The sequence below is a fragment of the Anser brachyrhynchus genome, assembly GCF_964034855.1.
Source record: "Anser brachyrhynchus genome assembly, chromosome: 5".
Taxonomy (NCBI): Eukaryota; Metazoa; Chordata; class Aves; order Anseriformes; family Anatidae; genus Anser; species Anser brachyrhynchus.
This window is the reverse complement of record NC_137699.1, coordinates 33,341,505-33,361,430: the sequence shown is the minus strand read 5'-3', so window position 1 is coordinate 33,361,430 and position 19,926 is coordinate 33,341,505. Positions and strand designations below refer to the sequence as shown.

Sequence of the window (19,926 nt, the reverse complement as noted above, 5' to 3'; positions counted from 1 at the left end):
GTGTACTCCAAGCACTACCCCGTGCAAGGATTACCGCACACCAAATTTCCCTGGTGTACTCCAAGCACTACCCCGTGCAAGGATTACCGCACACCAAATTTCCCTGGTGTACTCCAAGCACTACCCCGTGCAAGGATTACCGCACACCAAATTTCCCTGGTGTACTGCCAAGCACTACCCCGTGCAAGGCTTACCGCACACCAAATTTCCCTGGTGTACTCCGAGCACTACCCCGTGCAAGGATTACCGCACACCAAATTTCCCTGGTGTACTCCAAGCACTACCCCGTGCAAGGATTACCGCACACCAAATTTCCCTGGTGTACTGCCAAGCACTACCCCGTGCAAGGCTTACCGCACACCAAATTTCCCTGGTGTACTCCAAGCACTACCCCGTGCAAGGATTACCGCACACCAAATTTCCCTGGTGTACTCCAAGCACTACCCCGTGCAAGGATTACCGCACACCAAATTTCCCTGGTGTACTGCCAAGCACTACCCCGTGCAAGGCTTACCGCACACCAAATTTCCCTGGTGTACTCCAAGCACTACCCCGTGGCAAGGATTACCGCACACCAAATTTCCCTGGTGTACTCCAAGCACTACCCCGTGCAAGGATTACCGCACACCAAAATTCCCTGGTGTACTGCCAAGCACTACCCCGTGCAAGGCTTACCGCACACCAAATTTCCCTGGTGTACTCCAAGCACTACCCCGTGCAAGGATTACCGCACACCAAATTTCCCTGGTGTACTCCGAGCACTACCCCGTGCAAGGATTACCGCACACCAAATTTCCCTGGTGTACTCCGAGCACTACCCCGTGCAAGGATTACCGCACACCAAATTTCCCTGGTGTACTGCCAAGCACTACCCCGTGCAAGGCTTACCGCACACCAAATTTCCCTGGTGTACTGCCAAGCACTACCCTGTGCAAGGCTTACCGCACACCAAAATTCCCTGGTGTACTCCGAGCACTACCCCGTGCAAGGATTACCGCACACCAAATTTCCCGAGACTCTTCCTTTCTCTCCCTTATCTCACGCTTCGTCCGTCTCCGGCCGCGCCCCTCGCGGAGCTACGGAACCGCGGATCAGGACTCCACACTCGCTCCGTACAAAAGTACGTCTCAATCACACATCACACATCACACAGAGTCTCACCCGACCCCCAAAGCAATACTTAATATTTCTTACCTTGGTCTGTGCACAGAGTTACCGGATCAGTTCTTAAACCCGGAGTGCCTACCTTCTTCCCTTCCCCACTACTTCACGGATCCTGCCTCTTTCATCAGTCTCGGGCCCTCTGTCAGCTCTCCGCAGAGCCGCCACCGTCGATGCACAGGACCGCTGAAATCAGCGGGGCATGCCTTCCTGCTGCTGCGGCGGTGGGGCTCCCCGGTAGGTGACTGGATCCCGGACGAGCCCCCAAATTGTGAGAAACACTCCGTAGCCAATAACTTAGGCTCAGGCGAGGATCTCAGTGAAGTAGTAATTTATTCGCGATTGCAATGGCGGGCGCCCCACAAGCAGGAGAGCGCGCCTACTAGTTCCAAAAACACAGTTTATATACTTTTTGATGACAGGACCCTCCCCTGTTTCCCCACTGGAGTGGGTAATCCAGGTTCACAATCTATCTGATGCTTCACAGACAATGCCTGGCCTTCAGTTTCTGGCCTGTTTTTGAGATGGTAATGTTTTCTCCCCTTATCTGGCTTGACTTAACATAGTGATTTTCACCTGATTGCTCTAAGGAGTCTGGTTGTCTGCATTTTAGGAGGTCACCTGCTGAGCTTTCTTATCACTGTATGCATATCTCAATACCACATTCCTTCCTTCTATACAATGTAACACTGCAAAAACAACATTTCTATTCCCACAGGGCCAAAAGGAATAGCCATACCACAGAAGGTTAAGGTGCTAAAAGGTGCTAAAGGTGCATTCCTGAAAGGCATAACAGTTGTAGTTTGACAGAGTAAAGCTACTCTTCTCTTAAGAACTGGTGTAACAGACGATGTACACAAGTACTTCAGAAAGACAGCATAAATACATAGAAATAGCAGATACAAGGTGGAAGACCACAAAAATCACAGAACTGCAGAACAGCTGAGGCTGGCAGGAAGCTGCAGAGGCCTCCTGGTCCAGCTCCCTCTGCAAACAGGGCCACCTGGAGCAGGTTGCCCAGGACCACATCCCAGTGGATTCTGAAGATCTCAAGGAGCGAGACTCCACATGGCAGCCTGTGCCAGGGCTCCATCATCCATGTGGCACAGAAGTGCTCCCCAGCATTCAGACAGAACCTCCTGCACTCCTGTTTGTGCCCACTGCCCCTTGTCCTGGCACTGCGCAACACTGAAAAGAGCCTGGCTCCATCCAGTGGTCCTTCCCTGGACTCAGTATGTCTACAACCAAGAACTGACACAGTTAACAGTGCACTGTATTAAATGGTCAGCAACAGAACTCTGAAACAGCAGATAAAGAAACAGATACAGCATAACAATCACAACAATCAGGCTGGCATTCAACAGCAAACACTTGAGACGTCATTGACTCTACTTAAAAGTAGCTCAGTGTTCAAACATCAGTGAGACAGATCAGTGCACAAAGGCAAAGGTGCTTCATGCAACTTAAAGCAGACTGGCTCCTCTCCAGAGACTGCTGCCCTGCACTGTTTGGTGACGGTCGCCCTGCAGCTCTGCTGTGCACGTCACCTTCTCTGTGAAGCGTTCAGCACGCGGGCCTCAGCAGCGCTCCAAAAGCTAATTGCAACTGCAGCCTTGCACCCACATTTTAACAAAAACAAACAAAAAATGTTAACAAGATTAAAGGGGGAAACGATAAAAATGTGAACTGAATAGATGGATCATAAAATATAAGAGATAAAAGATATCATTAGGGGATAAACAGCCTTCCTGAGGTTTAAGAGTGGAAAGCTGCCTTTGTAGATTTCCACAAGTCACCAAGCAGCTTAACGGGAAGAAGCTAATAGTTTTAAACACTTTCTCTTGTTCACTCTTGTCTTTGCACGCAAGAGACACCCGAGGTGCGGTTTTACACAGCCACAGGCCCCCGAAAGGGCCCTTTCCAAGAGCCGGGGCCGGCCGAGCCGCTGGCGGCCGCGGCAGCGCCGAGCGCGCAGCGCCCTCCGGTGCCCGCCGCAGGGAGCGGCCGGGAGCCCGCGCTCGGCCCCTCACGGGGCGCGGGGCCGCGGCGCCGCCAGGCCCGGCCCGGCCACACTTCACCACAGGGCAGGGCACGGCGACGCCTTTCTTACGGGATAGGGAGCCCTTTTTGGCATCCAATATCGCTTAGCGTGATCTTGTATCAGCTGTGGTTTTGACTCGTGTATTCTGATTTCATTAAAACAGCTCATTCTGACAGCAGATAAACTAAGTGGATTTCGGTTACGCAGAACTACTAACTTTCTGTCACCTTTTGGGGGATTCCCTGCTTGATTTACTTTTTAAGCCACAGAATATTACTTTGTCTCAAATACTGACAGGCTGCCTGGCATACAGCACCAGAAAGCAAAGTGTGCTACACTGTGCCCTTACATAGGCTTACCCATGAGACTTACGGACACGAGGAACTTGTTAAATTGCCCCTTCAGTTGTAGAAAGCCATATTGCAACACCACTCCGAAACATGACAATCCCCGAAGAACAACCTTTTATTTTATTGCAATATTTACACAGCACAGTGCTTCCAATTCCCCTCCTTTCAGGAGAAGAGTAAATACACTGTGCAAGCTGGAAACCAGAGTTACCATGATGCAATATGGTGAAATAATGAATTGTGCTAGAAGGACACAGGCTCTGGGGAGCTTTCCATCCCTTATGCACTCATTACCAGAAGGCAAGCCGGCATAGTCTCCAATTCATAGATCCCAAGAAACAAGAGCGCAGCAGGCATGACAACATGGCTTGTTTATTGCAAGACATTTGATTTAACTAGGAAAATGCTATCAGAAGAAACCAGAAAGCAGTAGAAGAACAAGATGATAGCACTTAATGGCATTTCTTATTAAAAGAACTTCAGAGATCCGTTTCTGTCACAGCGTATTTGTAATCATTCCAGCAACCGTATGAACTTCAGAGTAATTCTGTTTGGTGATGCTGGTAGACAGCAGCTTCTAAGCAACATTCCTGCTACTCAGCTCCACTATAGCTAGCTGTAATTTCAGTGTAAACCTGATGGTTATCTTTCGGGACCAATTCTCCCACCTCCTCTCCCAAGAAGTCTCTCGTTCAAGTCGTGCTCTCAGTATCCCTCCTATTTTGCTAGTCTTGGTATCACTGTCAATCAAAGCAGTAGATGCTGAGCTGAGACTTTAAAGGAACATATCGCTCGCTGCCAAACTAGCTGAACTGTTACAGTTCTTTTTCCCCTCACACTAGTAAAGCAGGCATATCTGGGACACATACTTTTCCCAGACTGCCCAACAAGTCACACAATTGGAATATTAATGCTGAAATTTTTCATCATTATTCAAACCAGTGAGATTGCAGGCAGAAGCAAGCATTTTCAATTGCAAAAACACGTAGTCACATTCAAAAAACCCTTCAGATTACACAATTCAAAGGCATAGTTCAAAAATCTAAGTCTACTCCTGATAAACTGATGAGACAAGACGATCTCCTGTGTTTTACATTTCAGAATTTGGTCTCTAGGCTCATTTAATAACCAACTCAGACTACTGACCAGAATTCTTACTTCAAAAATGCATTTTCACTACGTGCTTACCTGACATTGCCTAGAAAGAAAGATAATATTCTCTGTATACTCAGGTATATATGTATAGTAACATGTTACAAGTATATCACACACACACATATATATATATATTAATCATAATGCCTTCTGCATGCATTTCCTTCTGGCTTTATAAAGTTCCAAAGAGAGACCTGCCTTTCACTTACCTCTCTATTTCGCAATTGCCAAAGGATATATGAAATGGCAGAGCAAGAAATTAGAACTTAATGGTAAAACTGTAACAGAACACTCAACAAGAAGGGATGGAGCAGAAAATACCTAAAACTATCTATTTGGTTCACATGCTCTTTAAAAATAGCTGTCAGTATAAATACTATATCAAGAACAGATTCTTCTCTTAAAGGGAAAATATAAAACACATTTATGTTTCCCATTGACATGTCATATTTTAACTGCGAGTTGCTAATAAGAACCTCAGCACACTCTGGGTTGTTTAAGCTGTCCAGAATGATTATGAGTGATTGTGTTTTAAAAGTCACTGAACTGGAAACAAAGCTCTAAACACCAATTGCTACAATGTTAGCAGCTTCCATTCAAAAGAAAGTGACACCTATTTTGTTGCATATATACATATGCAACTCTTACACACTGAGAAAAATCCATTCTCTCTATAAATCCAGAACATGTCACTGCAAACAAGATTTTTTTAATTAAAATTGGCATTTCTGAGCCTCCTACTGACTGACAGCCTCTCACTGCCTCCCCCTGAGATGGCTACACTGCCTTCCAAGAGAGATGGCAGAAAGAAACAAAATCACTAGAATGCCTTTGACAAGGCTCTGCTGGGGACAATATTAATAGCAAGAAGCTGCACTGTGAGGTAAGGAGAAAAAATAGGTGACTACTAGGAAGTCTTCCCTAATGATCACTCAAAACATCACAAACAACACAATACAGGAGGCCTTTTATTCCTAAACTTACAGGCAGGATGATCAGGTAGGACAATTTTAATCAGAAACCATATTGTTAAAAGAGAATGCAGAACAATGTCTGCAGTACAGCAGGCGTGACCTTCTTTGAATGCAAAAGTAGGGTTGGAGGCTGGCTAGACCTCTGGTTGGGAGGCTGGCTCTACTCTCAGGAAAGCCTTATCTCTCTCAAGAAAAAAAAAAGCAAAGGTACGCTCAAAGTCAAATCAAGCAAGAAAGACTAATTCCTTGGCCTGAACACTTTCCTCAATTTAATGCAATGAGTTTATACCAACTGCCATCACTGTACCTTCAGGAGGCTCTTCCCGCAGATGCGGGGGCAGTTCTTCACTTGTTGTCTCAGTTTCATCTTCCACCATCTGTGTTTCTAAGCTGGGTCCCTGTAGAACAGAACAACAAGGGGAGGTAAACCGGAGAAAGTTCAGAAAGGAACCACAAAAATAATTACAGGATTAGATAACATGCCAGACGTTAAGCACACACGGAACTCACTTCAGCTGATGAAGAAAGCTGCTGGTAGATTTGTTTGCAGTCTAATTACTTATAGAAGGAAAATGAAAAAAAGGCTCCTCAAAGCTAGCAAAGCTAGCAAGCAGAAGTATGAGGGTCTGAGTGGACTAAACCAGGAACTGAATGGTGAAACACTTTCTAAATTATGTTTAATATACATAATGGAATCACCATTTCAAATCCCCATTTACAAAGGGTAGCAGCAGATTTGCATCCTTTGGAAGTTTCAAGGAAGAAATATGATCTTTGATTTAAGAGGATTCATCTGTGTCTTACCAAGACTAGATTCTGAAACATTGGTGCCCTGTTGAATGCAGGAGGAGGTAGCACATGGGTTATATAAATGGTACTACAACTCATTTTTCAGAGGAAGACAAAGCAAACTTGTCTACAGTCTCCTAACCCAACTGGGTCTATTGATCATGTAGTTTTCCCCTATCAGTTGAATTTGTACTTGCATATCTAACACACTGAACAAACCTCAACTGGAAAACTACCAGATTGCCCTCCAAAGTTTTGCAATTTCACTCACCAGCCTTCAGGATCTTGCAAAAAGCCTGCAACATTGCTTGTGTACAGATGTGAGCTATCAGATTTGTTGACTTAGAGAGCATTCACTTGTATTTAAGGCTGCTTAAGGCTGCTGAGCTCACTTTTCACACACAAAATTTTAAGGACTTGTGGAGCTTGGAGGTATAGTTGCTTTTGCAGTTTCAAAGAAAAACAAAAAAGGTGTGCCCCCCCTCCATTCTTTTTTTTTTTTTTAAGTGATGGCAGAGGAAACAGTAGGGATAGCTATCAAGCTTTTTTTTTAAAAAAAAATAAAAGAATCAGTTGTTTTCTTTTCAAATGCTAGTACAGTCAAGAGTGAAATCTGAAACATAGCATTCAAACAATGCTTTTGGGCACTGAATACATGAATAGGTTTGTAGTCCAGACCATCTGAAAATGCATACTAACATATGCAGCTGGAAGGTTACAGAAGCCAGCTTAAACACTGGTACATCAACAGCTTGCAAGATTTTGCTATTCAAACTCTGGGGGAAAAAAAAGGTATAGTATTCAGTCTGCACTATTTCTATATTTTTCAAACCCTGTGACTATAAGGTTTCACTCAACGGTAAGTATTGAATACTTTGTTTCCTAACTTTGCATGTAATAGAGATTAACTTTTTAAATTTCTTCCTTTAAACAACTACATTACACCTTCATCCATTTCCCTTTTCTTTTGCTCAGAAAAAGGGGCATGAAAACAAGCATCACCGCACTGAGTTGAAGGGAAACAAAACAGGTCCAAGTCTACAAGCATACAAGTCTATTGTGTCAGTGCCATTGCTGCAACCTTGACTTTTGCCATTCATGACAGTGGAAGCTTTACCTAAGGCGTAAACACTGAATCAGTATTTCTCCACATTTAAAAACAACTGATACCAATCCCAGCTTTGATCAGAGCCCACTACATACCAATATGAGGTACGGGTTCAAACACTTTCATTCCTCATAGCAGCTATCATGGAAAAGAAAGATATTTACCACAGAGCCAAATGAGAAAGTAGTAACTTAACTGAGATAGTCTAATCAAGAAATCAAACCCAGGAATCAGTTTCAAATTTCAAGGTCTAGCCATCTCATCACTTCACCTGATGAACGTGATCTACATTTTAAGAAAGTGTAAAAAAAAATCTGGACAGAAACAACAAATTGAATATAGAATATGTACTTATGTACTTGAGCAAGTTTCTACATCAACCACAGGCAATAAATATATCTCAATACATTTCTTTGCTACCTAATAACGGTACTGAGAGTGAGAGAATACAAGGCTATGTTAGTACACCAAAACATACATTTTCACATGAAAGATGTAGACAGGTAGAACACAAGGCACGAATATTTGCATTGAAAACATTCTGGATCAGAACTGTAAGAACTGCTAAACTAGAAATAGTCTCCTAAAGATCAAAACTATTTAACAATAATTTCGTTAAAAAAACAAAAACACACTACAAATTTAAAGAGCCCTCCATGCAAGGCAAAGTCCATACTAATTATATGACTTCCAGTGACTTAAAAAAAAAAGCAGCAGACATTCACTGTGGATGAATTACCTTCTTCTGAAGAGTCAGTAATCTTACTTTGCTACCATTAGACAAACCCGCTTAGCAGTTTATCCTGACAACACTCTATGATAGTGAAGCTCCCTTGGTTTATTATATCTGCTGTCATTTACATAAATGCCAGGACGCAAAATGCTATCAGAAGTGAGCCATGGCATTATCTTTTTTTTTTTTTTTTTGAAATGCATGAACTGGTCAGTGTTCACTAGCCATATGTCTCTCCAGTACAATCGTCATCATTGACAACACTTACCCTGAAATAAATTTTTATCTTAGCTGAGGGTCAACTTTAGCCCTAAACTAGCCCTAATACTAAACTGGTATTAGGCAATCCATCTGTAAAAAAATCAGAGCACTACAGACCACCAGAAAGTCCATGACTGACATATTTCAAAATAATTCAAAACTTTAACACTTGCTACTGGAATCCCACAGAAGAAAAATATGCTATCCAAGATTACTACTTTTATAGAACATTCTTAATATCTAACAGAGAAGGACAGAATTTTTGCAAATAATGTTTTCACTACCAAAAAGAATTCATCACAACACAATATTTTGAACTGTATTATGTAGTTTTGTATTTTTTTTGAAAATTGTTCCAACAAAGAAATGATTTGCATTTATTTCAAGATTTAATATTTAAAAAAATAAAACACTGCCTGCAGGAAACCTTGAAATCTTACTTCCTAAATGAAGTTGGAAATATTTTTTAAAGAATAAGCAAAAATTCATATCTCATTGTTATTTTAATCACATTAATATCTTGCCACTAATCTCTCTATATAGGCAGCTTCTAGGAGAAGCAGTCTCAAACACCTGTGTTTATCAGACATTAGTATATCAGTTTAATCACTGAGACCACAGAATAAGTTCAGTGTTAGTACCGAATTTCCCTAAGTAATTAATATGTAAAACAGTCAACATTAGATAAGATGCTAGGTTCTAGTAGTATCCGTATCTAGAAGTAATACTTAAGGCTCAAATGTTGACAGATGTTATTAAAAAGATGATAGAATCTCTTTACAATGGCTTTGTATATTAGATTAGCATGTCCATTGCTTTTTTTTTTTCAGTTATATCTGCTGAATTCAGTTCACTAGGTCTGCTGAAAGCTTGGCAATATAATCACTAATACAAGATATCCACAGTTCTGGCAGCATGGTAATCTACGGCAAACAAAAATTCCAGGAAATTGTCTTATAAGAAGATTTGTGACTAAGTTATAGGTAAAATTGTTGGTCTCTTTTTGTTTTTATTTCAAGAATGGGGCATCAGTGAAGTCTGGTTTTTCATTCTTAAGAAAATTCAACAGATTTGAAAGGGAAGCATACAACTGTATAAGTTAACGGGCTGCAGCTAAGTAGCCATGCTAGTGTCCAGCAATTCTCTAATAACCCTCTTGAGCTCCACCCACAGCAGAAGTAATACATTCAGATGTTGCTTTTACTTTGAAGCTCCCCCCTAGCTGGATGATGCCCTTAAAAATACGCTTTACCTTTCAGTTAGCCCTGAAGCAGTCAAGCAGCTGGACTTGATGATCTTTGTAGGTCCCCTCCAACTGAACTATTCTATCCTGGAAGCATCTAGGAAGCAGGAAGATGCATTAACAGCTCAGAAATGTCAGTAGGTTATTAACTGTACGATATTCTTTTCATTATACAGGGCTTGTATAGCCTTTTAAATCGAGAATGTGGTTCAATTCCTCACTAGAGCCATTGGAGACACACAGATTTAAACACGTATTATTACAGGAATAGGTTATGGCACAGAGCCTAGGAACATGCAATTGAAAAGAACCTCATTTTGCTGTCTTATTTTGTGTTTCAGAGAAGGCTATGTATTTATGGATCGAGAGGATTGCCAGTATTGAACTAAATAAGTGCCACAAACTGGAGTGTAATCACCAGCATTTCAGATTATACCTCACGCTTTTTCCTGGGATACAATACTTGAGTATAATTCTGACCACAATTTCACTGTAAATATACTGAAAAATGTAGCATAAGAGACTTTATATTTCACAAGTCCTGCAGTAAGTCTATGCAATGACAGAAAGGAAGAAGGTTCCCACCCATTGAGGGTATTTTCCACAAGGTACTGAGCTATGTTGGTGACACGGGATCTAAGACATGCATTTATCATCATGTCTGTATTAACAAATGATTTCAGCACAATCACGCATACAGTCTATACTATCTCATTCTCAGTAGTGTATTAAGAACTCAAAAAAAACCACAAGTACTTCAAGAGCAACTCCAACACCAGAGGATCATTATTGGTCTATTTTGCATTTAAGTCAACAGTGACACAGGAGGGTCAATGCAAACGCCCAAACTGGTAAGTCAGTGATTGAAATTGCTTAGCTTTCCAAAAAGTCCCTACAGACAATCTTCAAACAACGAGAAAAACCCAGCAACCTCCCCACGTATGCTTTTAGGCCTTTTGGATTCTACTTTTCTAGTTTACACTAATTATGGTATGTAATCTTAGATTGGAGACTGTCAACTGACTGTTCAACTGAGCCAGGTTCAAGCTACTGAGTAACTAAGAAAAACTAAGACCAAACAAGGGTAAGGGGAAAAAATCATTTTTTCACAGGATAAATTATTTTTTATTACTGAAATTTCATGAGGTTCGGGGCAAATATCTTCAAGTTTCCTTCAGTTTATGACTAGTAAGAAGACAACTTTACTGCTGTTCCCAAACAAGGAGAGGCACGTATCTTACAATTCTGGCCCTGCTCGCCATTCATACTCAATCCCTAGAAAAATCTTAGGTTTTTCTAAATAAATCCTACACAAAAACAGACAAGGCAAAAACAAAAATACCCCCACACACTCCACAACATGCACAAATAGTCTAATACTTTTCTCCATTATACAGAAATCTATCGGGAATCACTTCCTGCTGGCAGAACAGAAGATGGAGAAATTTAAAGCCCATAGCCATGGCTTTACCAGCAGGTTAGTATTTCAGTTCTTAGACTACCTTTTATTCTAGACTGCTGGCCAAACTCCAGCTTTAGCTGCTACTTTCTCTGTGCATTTTCAAGTGAACAATGTATTTATTTCATGACCTAGATCTTCTTATTTCCATTCTTGTTGCTGAACACTTTACACCATTTTATTCTTTCTTACATTCATCTTCATATTTATTCCCACTCTGCCCTTAAGCCTAGAACATCACTTCTTTCACTATTCAAAACAGCCTTCTTCCTAGCAAAGCCTTCCTTTAAAAGCCCACAAGGTCATACCTCCTGCTTCGTTCTACGCAAATCTACAACTGCCAGCCTAAATCACATGTCCTCATCTGTGCCCAACACTGATGTGCAGGTCTGGTATTCTACGTAGGAACAATTCCAAAAAAGCAATTTACCAGAAGAAAATTAATGGCAGTACAGGCTTCACTGCTCCACATGTGATTTCACTTGCAAGCTCTCAGTACAGGTCCAACAGTTTGTTTTTTTTTTTTTTAAATGTAGCACAAAATATATCTCAACTGATAACAAGGGATAAATGCACCTCTTTAGAGTTAAAAAACTTAGTGGATCTGTGGAATAAAAACAAGCAAAGTAATCCCTAATCACAGGACAGTTTGTGCTTTGAGAATTTAAAACAATACTTTTAAAGTACCTGAGTGAAAGCATCGACCATTTTTGCATTATGTTAAGAATGCTTACTGCATGCCCACAAGACTAAAAATAATTGGTTTCCTCCACATTGCATGCTTTCCCCATTCCTAAAACCACAAACAAAACAGCTCCTCTCATCCCAGGTTTGTTTCCTATACATAGGAGAGAGATGGTACATTTTATGATTAGGCTGAACGTGTGCAGATGACAAGAGACTTGTCAGATCCAGTAACATAACAGCTGAGCTTCATTAGGCATTTCTACAATGACGTTATTAATGACAGTGTTAATTCAGGGTCTCTCCTCCATCCAACCACTGTAATAAAGCTCCTCAGAACTTACCTTTGATATTTCATGTTTAATCAAATTAAATTATGCCATCTTCCATATTTGAAAGCAACTTCAGAGCATCCTTTCTGCTTCGACTGAATTACACAAATCCTTAATTCATAAGGAAACAAAACTAGCTTTCTGATTTTAGAAAAGGATTTTAAACAAGCAGACACTGTATAGGTAGTTCAACACGATGCCTCTCTTTTCCAAGGAGCTGATTGTCCACAGGTACTTCATTTTCATTTCAGCTAAAGCACATAACTAAACTACCTCCCTCTACACTAGTGCTGATAATCACCTCAAACAGTAGAAACAAGCTTTGAAAACTATCACTACACCTTTTGTAGGCAGGTATTTGTTACAGCTGCAGGTTTTACTTCAGCAGTGAACTTTCAGTATATTGCAGAATTAAGACTTCCATTTAATTTTTTCTAAATGCAACAGGAACATTCCAGTGAATCAGCCATCGTTATTGACTGCACACCCACACCTTATAGGTTTCCAAAGTTAGCTGGGGATTTTTCCTGTAGAGAAGAGAAAAATTGATCTGCAACCATAAACAGGTTTTTTTTTTTCCACTTTCCTGTTGGTTTAAGAGAGCCTTTTGATGGATGCTTTGCTTTTAATTCTACAAAACAAGGTTAGCTCATAATGAGAGCTTCTGTGCCAGGTTTCAGCCCAAGGGGAATTTGCGTTGCAGTTATAAATCCCCTAGAACATTAAAGGAAAGTACAGAAATAGAAATGCTGAGGATGACACTAGTGTAAAATTATAGCACTTTGTTCACAGTGCGTTGTAAGAAAGTACTAGAAAAGTTGCTTAGATTGCTTCTTGTTCTCTGCATTTGGGCAAAACCCTTAGGGAGGCTATGATTTTAACAATGTTTAATTTTGTCTTGACAATGGGACTGAACATGCCTGCAGAAAGAAGCAACAGGACGAGGTTTTAGTCTTGATTTGGGGTTAGCAACATTGAGTACTATTGTTCTCAGCAAAAGAATCAAATCCTACTTCTCCAGTAGTAAAACAACTTCATACTGTGAGTAATCCCAATTAGGGTTTAACTGGCATAAGTAACTTCTCAACAGAGCTACTGACACCACAGTCTAGTGTCCATTTAGCACCAGTAAACTGTTTTATACTTTTTACTTTCACAACTTGTGTGGGGCACATAGCGCCACTTAAACAGCAGAGTCAATATGATGTTGAAGGTCTTTTCCAACCTTAAAGATTCTATGATTCTACTCAGTCATAGTTCAAACAGTTCTGGACTTTGAACTAATAATTTTGTTTAGTTTTGTCTTGATCAATAGTTCTTTTCCATCTTAATTTTACTAATTAGTGTTATCACAAAGTGTTTTTCAAAACAAAAAAACCAACACCTTTCTTCTGATCATGTGTTAGCCTGGCCCATAGAACACTCCTCCCTCAGAGCAGGTTGAACAGTGTGATCAAATGGATACTGTGCATCTGTGTAAGAGCTGAAAAATCACCCGGAAAGATGCTGCCTGATCTGCTGTCTATTCCAATTTGAACTACCACCTCCACAAGGAAGGGTATTATTTGACCAGAACACAGTTCTTATGGAAAAACCAACTGCGCTGAATTGCGCTTGTTTGGAAAAAGGAAGTTACGTGGAGGCAAAGGATCATTGCATTGTGTAATTCAAACCTTAACGATCATTAAAGCCTGGGACAGGAAATACATACAAAAAAAGTCATTACAGAAACACCTGACAGACTCTGAAACAGGGAATACAGATGCGGAATGATGCAGGACCAAAGCTTGACCCTGCATCACAATGAACCCATCTGAAATCAATTAATTACCAATAATGATACATAAAAAAAATCAATTAACTCCTACAGATAACTGACTACTCACTGATTTAGGAAGTTTCACTGGGGAAGAGGAAGTCTTCCTACACCGTCGGTCATTCACTGTCTGTCAATGAAGACTTCAGGGTAGAAAAAAATCACTCAGACAGTGGAGCTGATGAACTAAAAGCAAGTAATAACAAGACTTCATGACCTGCAGTTTTATTGTGCTTTCTACATAACAATTAGTGAAAGCAGGATAAATATTTTTTCTCCTGCCTGATCCTTGGCAGGTGGATATCATGATTAACGCCTATTTTACTCAGACTAAAGAAACTAGATAGTGCACATTGCAGAGAGAGTATTTTCCACTTTCCTAATGAGATGTGCAAGTATCACTCTAGAAAGCTGCAGACAGCATGAGAAATTTGTCTGAAATACAAATGAGAACTCCTCCACTTACTAATACAGGCCTATATCAAAGAGGTCATTAATATTTTCTTTACCACACTACAGACAAAAAGAAAAGCATTCTTCTTGTTGTTCTCAGTATAGTCACAACTTCACATGCAGTATTTAAAAAAAAAGCTCATGGAGGGACACATTAAGCAGTATTCTGTAACAGCAGTTTCCTATGGCCAACTTCAATTACATTACTTGCGTATATTTCCTTATCAGTGCACAACCACTGTTATAGCTGTAATGAACGGAAATTCAGCTAATTTTTCCAAGCGTTTTCACAGCTAGAACATAGTAATTTCTGTGACAAAATTCAGATTCAAAGTACATAAGCATGTACCCAGCTTGACAAATCTGAACGCTCCCAACAAAGTCACAAGAGGCTTCACTGGAACAGTTTGAAATTGAAGTTGACTTGTACAAAATTTACGGTTTCATTTTTTAAAAAGTAGACAAAAAATAATAATGTTGCAAATCCCTTTGAAATTAAAGAGTTGTTCCAAAAGTGCCAAAAGTCACTTTAAAAGCTGGAAATTGAGGTTTGTGTAAATTTTTTTATTCAGTCCAGAACTTATTTCTGTTTGGAATTTTCTTTCAACAGGAACTTCAAAACGTGTTTTCTGCAAATTACCAGACATTTTGGAATTAGCATTGAGCAAACAAGACAGGAGATTGTAATATGCTTATCACACATCTCTGCCCCAATGCTTCTGTTGATGGTTACGTAGTAAAGCATCTCATTCCTTGGGTCTGAGATCAGAACTCATTCGTAAGCTCTTTTAGCTCACAGCATTGGTGGCTGTACTCTGCATTTGTTATTGTAGTGTTTTAAAGGAGTAGCATTTCAATTAAATTATTTACTTACCCTACAGAACAAACACTAGATCTCCTGGTACTACCAAGCGCTCCAATTTTACACCTAACCAGCATGCTTTCAACTTGACAGCCGGAAGCACTGCCAGCAATAATATCCCTTTCATTTCAGGCATCATAGAATCTCATTTTCTTCCAAACTAACAGCAAGAAGTGTAATTAAAATCACAACTTGCTGCATACAAGATTCCAACCAGAGTTACTTCACCCAGCAACAAAACAGCTTTCAGATAGACAACACTTGATCATTATGACTGCAAACAACATTGCACCTGTTGACTTAAGAGGAAAAAATTATTCCAGTAGCAGGAACTTTTGGTAATGGCTGCCTGTAATTTTTGAAGACCTGCAAGGTGCACAGGCTCTCCCTCCAAACTGACCTTTACATGGAAAGGAAGCACAGGAGTTGTACTAGAACTTAGGCAGCTCTGCACAAGTGTTAAGATTATCAAGTTTGCTAACAAAAAACACAAGTCACTTCTGTGACTTCCCATAAGCTCAACCAGCAGCAGCATTTCTTTTGAAGAAACTGCTTAAGAGCTCTACCTCTGCTTTCACCTACACAAGCATGTAGCTTGCCCAGAACTCTGATGGCATGTAACCTCTTCCCAACTCTCTGAAATTCAGCTAAAACACTGGGAAAGGAGAACAGCCAGAAAATTTGTAAGGTTACTTACCAGACATGACCTATCGTAGGCAAATATTAAAGTTAGAATTATTTATAGTATTTGTACAGTCCATGGTCCCCTTTACTCTTCCTGTCACTTACGTTCACTTTCCTCCTGCTTCCTATAAAAAATTTAAGAGTACATGCCAGGAAAAAAAAGACAACTGTATACTCCATAGAAAGCAATACCTCTTGTCTGTTCTTCCTTTTATAAACTGTTCCTTTCCCAAGTAGTTTTCATTTCAATTGTCATGAGCCAGAATCAGAGACATATAAGAAAAGTTGCACATACATCAGATTTTGACAAGACAGACCATGACACCCTTCAGAAACAGATCTGTCTGTAATTACAAGCAAGATAAACATTTTTAGGCTTTTCATAACTTTTGATTGGCCTTAATCTTCAAAATACCTGCCCTTTATCAGATCTGCCAACTTCAGATATCAAAAGCAGTCAGAAAAACAGGACAACCATAGGCAATAACTTCACATTCGTTCTCTGAAATATAGCTGTAAGAGTTTCTCAAGCGAAAATGTCTAAATATGACACCCTCTTATCCCAAAATATGGGACTCAAATGCGAGCACAAGCCAAAGCACCACCAGCTTTCATCCTACTTTGCAAAACCTTTTGAATTCAAAAAAAGAGGGGAGCATCTACTTAAATGAAGTCACCTCTTCGAGCTTGCTTTCCCAAATAAGAATTTCAATGCCACCTGACACCCTCGATGCCTTTTATTCCTCTGAATGCATCTAAGTTAGAGCAGTGACAGGAGCAGTGTTAGAAGCAATCACAGTTGCTGCACCAGACAGCTGTCAGGGACTATTCTAATGCCCTAATTCATTCCCTAGTTCAAGATAAGGTGTAAAGAGGTTCTGTTACTCAGGAGGCAAGCAGTTCCATCTAAGACCTGAGAAATTCAGAGTTGAGCTCCACAGAACAATACTAGAAACGTGTTGTGGAAAGGTGGTTGACAGTCTAATGGATGGGAGCTAGGTCCTCTCCCCACAGTTATCCACATCCCCATGAATGGAACAGCCCTCCTCACCTGACAGGCTTGCTACCCAGGTTTCTAATGAGGCCTGAGAAGATGCATTTTCTTGTCATCAAGATCATCTGCCCTTGAAGGACAGTAAAAGCCCCTGGCATATTCCTCACATATCTGTATATTCCAACATACAGGAATAGTCCACCTTCAAGCTGGTTGCCTCTCACTCCTGACCTACAGTACAGGAAACAGGGGCTTCAACCCATTTTATATTTTGTATAGCCTGAAAGGGTCCATAGATGCCATATGAAAGACCTGCCATTGCCTGAAAGAGAAGGAAACAGAAGCAGAGTAAACACTGAGATGATCTCAAATCCAATCCAGTTTCACCACCTCAAGCTTTAAACTATGACTTTGGCATGCTGCTCTATTTCACTGTACCTTTTTTTTTTTTAACAGGATAGTTATTTTATTTGATTGACTTAAAAATAAAGTACATCACGCTTCAGTTTCCTCAGCAACAATCAGACATTAGTTACAGATCCTAAAAGAATTATTTGCACAGCAGAACTCCCCTGATGTTACCACTTCTCTTCATCTGCTTCTTCCTTCCCCTAAGTAGACAAACAGTTAAACAAACTAACATTAGCTTTACTTTGACAGCCCTGCATTCTCAGCAACTTGCTAACCAGCAACAATGAGAAAGACTCAGAACAAATGCTGATTAAAAAAACACACACATTCAAATGTATTTCCTAAGGCATAACAGCAATTAGGGAAGAAATAAGCAAGATGACTTTTCAAAAAGCTTGGTTCTGATGTGTACTTTCCCTGCATTGATCAACAATTTAAACTTTGCATTGATTTGTTTTGAAGTCCCACTAAGCTATTTGTGAGCAGGTCCATAAAAGGGATTCAGATCCAACTCCCACACCACACAGGCCACCCCTGCCTCCCATACATCCTCCTTTTCTCCCCCTTTTAAGAGGTAAAAAACTGGGGCAAAAACATTTTGATGCATTCCACCTGTTAATTAATAATGTGATTATTTCCAACCCCACCCCCTCAGCTTCAGACTTTAAATCATGAATCTGCAATGATCTTACATTGAAGAAACTGAGGCAACTGCTACAGCACAAGGTGGTATATATGGAAAGAAATACATACTAAAATAAGTTAAAAAAACTGTGGAGCTTTTTATACTGGAAAGCTTACCACAGTGCATATAGATGATAAATGAATAAAAATAAGAAGACAGACTCTCCCCCTAAATACACACACATTCCTCACAACCAGAACACAACTCTACTCATATACTGCCATATTTTGAGCGAGCCCATCTAAAAATGTCATGAGCTTTCCCACTCTGGTGGGGCAAAAGAGGAATTCAGCAGAAGTAATGGGCTTAGCAAGAATAATCAGTGGTTTACTCTGCATGCCATAAAACAGAAGCTGAAAGAAATCTCTTCTTTTTTTTGGCCTCAAGCTGGATGTACTATTTAGCCAGCACTCTGAGGTTTTTGTTTTGCAGGATAAGTCAACAACTCACCCAAGGCTTGTTATATTTTGTTCCAATACCATACATATTTTTGTTATCTCACACTATCTGAACTAACAAGCATCCAGAGAAGAAAAAAATACAACACCCTTTACTACCAAGCTTTGAAACAAAGCCAAACAAAAAACCAACACTGCATAGTAAAAAACTTATATATATATATATATATCTTTCATATGCTTGGAAATTGTCCCTTTTCTTTCACCTCTTAACTGCACAGACACTCAGAGCAGGGAGCCCCTTGTACGCACAAATACTTAACCTAAGTTACCAACACTTGCATTGCCCAGAAGCCAAAGTCTTCATAAAGTGAGGAACTTCTAAGTCGCACGTACTTTACACAGGCTTGCAGAAAGGCCTGAGCCAAAATTCTCTGTTGTGACAGGTGCAGACCACAGGTATGTACAGTTTCTACCTCAAAGAGCTTGTAATTGATAAAATTTTCAGTTAAACAAATTCAGAAGACAAGGAGTACCTGGTATGCCTTGCATTTCAGACTGATTAATGAAAGAGCACAAAGTCATACGTTTGCAAACAATACAGATGCAATATGATAGAAAGATGAAAAAAATACTACAGCAATACTCTTAAGTCATTTTTGCAATGTAATCCCGTGTTTGACTCCTAGGGATGCGAACCTTTCAATTGAGAGCTAACGCGTTACAACTTTAATAACCTAGTCTCAGCATCCATCTCCACCATGGCACCAAAGTTCAAAATGATTGACTCCGACCCCGGTTAGCCCATCCTAGCCTAGGGTCTTTCCGCAGCAAAGTAACCAGACGGATGCTGCTGGTTCCCTCCGCGCTCCCAGGAGCTAAGAGAGAAGAAATGCAGGTGAAGGCGTGAGGCTGCGTTATTTTTGGAGGCACACGGAGAGCATAAAGCCCCACAGCTGCTGCGGGTGTAAAACTGCCTGAAAGATTAGATTTGCGTGAGCTAAGAAACCGGAGGAAAGTAGGACAATTTCTCTGCAGATACACAAACACCAAAAGGGGAGGAAAGCAGCAGCGGGCCAACTCACTTCCAAACCGGTTCTCATCCCAGCAGTAAATAATTCAACCTTTTTTAATGGAACCCTTATCGGGGGATGCTTGGAAGAAGCGGCACCGCATCCCCCGCGAAGTTAGAAGCTTCTGGAAGTGGTACTTCGTGAGGACAGCGAACGATGAGCACCTCGGACCACGCCGGCCTGGCGGGGGTCGGTCCCCCGAGGAGCCGGGGCTCGGCGTACGCCGAGCCCCGGCTCCTCGGGGGGCCGACCCCCGCTTA

The 19,926-nt window shown here is 40.8% G+C and overlaps 1 protein-coding gene across 6 annotated transcripts in view; it reads right to left on the bottom strand.

Annotated features, from left to right (window-relative positions):
- The window catches only part of LOC308195889 (transmembrane protein 263-like), a 203,411-nt gene that overhangs the window by 180,959 nt on the left and 2,526 nt on the right, over nt 1–19,926 (bottom strand). For 2 of the 6 annotated variants that reach the window (XM_080594078.1, XM_080594080.1), the window contains exon 2: nt 5,989–6,079. In XM_080594078.1, coding sequence (XP_080450204.1) covers nt 5,989–6,079 — 91 coding nt within the window. Of the gene's footprint in view, nt 1–5,988; nt 6,080–7,673; nt 7,717–9,824; nt 9,913–19,678; nt 19,893–19,926 lie in introns of those variants that run through there. The other 4 variants (XM_080594082.1, XM_080594081.1, XM_080594077.1 and 1 more) reach the window with 4 other exon arrangements.